This window comes from Lepidochelys olivacea (assembly GCF_965140295.1).
Source record: "Lepidochelys olivacea isolate rLepOli2 genome assembly, chromosome: 2".
NCBI classification, from domain to species: domain Eukaryota; kingdom Metazoa; phylum Chordata; order Testudines; family Cheloniidae; genus Lepidochelys; species Lepidochelys olivacea.
In genome coordinates this window covers 57,130,731-57,134,135 of record NC_140412.1, presented here as the reverse complement: position 1 = coordinate 57,134,135, position 3,405 = coordinate 57,130,731, and the positions used below count along the sequence as shown (strand labels likewise).

General features: G+C 45.3%; 1 protein-coding gene across 2 annotated transcripts; it reads left to right on the top strand.

Annotated features, from left to right (window-relative positions):
• Positions 1-908: 908 nt before the first annotated feature.
• Positions 909-3,169, top strand: LOC311516264 (uncharacterized protein). Of its 2 annotated transcripts, XM_084620139.1 has the most exons (3): positions 909-1,476; positions 1,573-1,975; positions 2,557-3,169. In XM_084620139.1, the coding sequence occupies exons 1-3, from the start codon at positions 1,399-1,401 to the stop codon at positions 2,751-2,753; spliced, it is 678 nt and encodes a 225-aa protein (XP_084476265.1). In that variant the 5' UTR covers positions 909-1,398; the 3' UTR covers positions 2,754-3,169. The 2 variants fall into 2 exon arrangements, with proteins under 2 accessions (XP_084476265.1, XP_084476264.1); XM_084620138.1 differs by having other exon boundaries at positions 909-1,975.
• Positions 3,170-3,405: the final 236 nt, after the last annotated feature.

Below are 3,405 nucleotides of genomic sequence, written 5' to 3'. Positions count from 1 at the left end.
TAGATTGCTTTATGACAATCTCTTAATTATTTGTAAGACAGTAATTGGGCTCTTGGTTACACCAGTGTACATTCACAAAATTCAGTGGAGTTAGTCCAGATTTACCATGGCAAAGGTGACAGCAGAATTTGGCCAGTCATCTCTCTTCACAATACCTTTCTCTAGAGTGAACATGCCTACTTATCTTAACCCTTCCTTGGTATTATATTCCCGCTTGGTATTATACCCTTTGGTATTAATTTCCAAGCCTTTTCTCATTTGTACTTGCATTATTATTTGTTTGGTTATCCATATGTGTGTAGCATAGGCAAATATTCTAGGTGTTGTCCACACACATATGAAGACACAGGGCCTGATTCTTGACGCCTTTTAATCAGTTTTAAGATTATGTAAATCTATGGACTTCAATGGATTTACATCAGTGAAAAACTTTGTATAACAGATTGGAGAATCAGGCCTAGTCTCTGAGCTCTCCATTTTGTCTGTGTCTGAACATAGTTGCGGCCTATTGAGTCCAATGCTGAGTAGAGTGGAATAGTTACTTGGTTTATCTTAAATGTGATATTTCTATCCTAATACAACTTGATATCATCTTCATTTTTTGTGATGACATTGACTCATATTCTACTTAACATCCAATTTATAATAGCGCTATCTAAACCATATTTCTCTATCTTTCCTTATCAGAATGTCACATGGAACCTATCAAATACCTTAGTTAAGGCAGATGTACTAGATCAAGTGTAATTTCCTTTATGTACTAAAAAGTACAATTAGTTTAGCATAATTTGTTTCTTTTGAGCATATGTTGCCTTCACCTTATTTTTCACTAGGAGCATATATACTGATTGTGGGTGGGAGTTTCAAAAGTAACTTTGGGAAACAAGTCCCATTGAAAGACACAAGGATTTGTGCTCACAGCTTATTCAGGCATTTTTGAAAATCTCACTTTATTAGTTGTTGTAGCAAATCTGATTATATGTTAAAGTCACATTTATGGGTGTGTCACTTCCTTAGCCTTGGTCTACACTAGGAGTTGAGGTTGAATTTAGCAGGGTTAAATTGATTTAACCCTGCACCTGTCCACACGATGAAGTCCTTTTTTTCTACTTAAAGGGCTCTTAAAATCGATTTCCTTACTCCACCCCCGACAAGGGGATTAGTACTGAAATTGGCCTTGCCGGGTCGAATTTGGGGTACCGTGGATGCAATTAGATGGTATTGGACTCCGGGAGCTATCTCAGAGTGCTCCATTGTGACCGCTCTGGACAGCACTCTCAACTCAGATGCACTGGCCAGGTAGACAGGAAAAAGCCCGCAAACTTTTGAATTTCAATTTCCTGTTTGGCCAGCATGGCAAGCTGCAGGTGAGTGCAGAGCTCATCAGCAGAGGTGACCATGCAGAGCTCATCAGCAGAGGTGACCATGATGGAGTCCCAGAATCGCAAAAGAGCTCCAGCATGGACCGAACGGGAGGTACGGGATCTGATCGCTGTATGGGGAGAGGAATCCGTGCTATCAGAACTCCGTTCCAGTTTTCGAAATGCCAAAACATTTGTCAAAATCTCCCAGGGCATGAAGGACAGAGGCCATAACAGGGACCCAAAGCAGTGCCGCATGAAACTTAAGGAGCTGAGGCAAGCCTACCAGAAAACCAGAGAGGCAAACGGCCGCTCCAGGTCAGAGCCCCAAACATGCCACTTCTATGATGAGCTGCATGCCATTTTAGGGGGTTCAGCCATCACTACCCCAGCCATGTTGTTTGACTCCTTCAATGGAGATGGAGGCAACACGGAAGCAGGTTTTGGGGACGAGGAAGATGATGATGATGTTGTAGATAGCTTACAGCAAGCAAGCAGAGAAACTGGTTTTCCCGACAGCCAGGAACTGTTTCTCATCCTGGACCTGGAGCCAGTACCCCCCGAACCCACCCAAGGCTGCCTCCTGGACCCAGCAGGCGGAGAAGGGACCTCTGGTGAGTGTACCTTTTAAAATAGTATACATGGTTTAAAAGCAATCATGTTTAATAATTAATTTGCCCTGGCATTCCGGACTCTCCTGGATTTACTCCCAAAGCCTTTGCAAAAGGTTTTTGGGGAGGGAAGCCTTATTCCATCCACCATGGTAGGACACTTTACCACTCCAGGCTGGTAGCACGTACTTGGGAATCATTGTAGAACAAAGTATTGCAGTGTATGTTTGCTGGCATTCAAACAACATCTGTTCTTTATCTCTCTGTGTTATCCTCAGGAGAGTGAGATATTATTCGTGGTCACCTGGTTGAAATAGGGTGCTTTTCTGAAGGGGACATTCAGAGGTGCCCATTCCTGCAGGTCTGTTTGCCTGTGGCTGAACAGAAATGTTCCCCCTGTTAACCATGGGGAGGGGGGCAGGGGCTAGCTACGTGGTGGGGGGAGGCAAAATGCGACCTTGGAACGAAAGCAAATGTGTTATGTATGTAATGTTAACAGCAAGGTTTACCGTGAAAGAGTGTACCCATTGGTCTATAAAATGTGTCTTCTTAAATACCACTGTCCTTTTTTTTTTCTCCACCAGCTGCATGTGTTTCAAGGATCACAGGATCTTCTCCTTCCCAGAGGCTAGTGAAGATTAGAAGGCGAAAAAAACGCACTCGCGATGAAATGTTCTCTGAGCTCATGCTGTCCTCCCACACTGACAGAGCACAGATGAATGCGTGGAGGCAGACAATGTCAAAGTGCAGGAAAGCACAAAATGACCGGGGGGGGGGCTGAAGAGAGTAAGTGGCAGGCTGAAGACAGGGCTGAAGCTCAAAGGTGGCGGCAGCGTGATGAGAGGAGGCAGGATTCAATGCTGAGGCTGCTGGAGGATCAAACTAATATGCTCCAGCATATGGTTGAGTTGCAGAAAAGGCAGCCGCTACAGCCCCTGTGTAACCAACTGCCCTCCTCCCCAAGTTCCATAGCCTCCTCACCCAGATGCCCAAGGACACGGTGGGGGGGGCCTCCGGCCACCCAGCCACTCCACCCCAGAGGGTTGCCCAAGCAACAGAAGGCTGGCATTCAATAAGTTTCAAAGTTTTAAACTTTTAAAGTGCTGTGTGGCCTTGTCCTTCCTCCTCCACCATTGCTCCCGGTGCTTCTCTCCTCCACAACCCCTCCTGGGCTACCTTGGCAGTTATCCCCCTATTTGTGTGATGAATTAATAAAGAATGCATGAATGTGAAGCAACAATGACTTTATTGCCTCTGCAAGCAGTGATCGAAGGGAGGAGGGGAGGGTGATTAGCTTACAGGGAAGTAGAGTGAACCAAGGGGCGGGGGGTTTCATCAAGGAGAAACAAATAGAACTTTCACACTGTAGCCAGCCAGTCATGAAACTGGTTTTCAAAGCTTCTCTGTTGCGCACCGCGCCCTCCTGTGTTCTT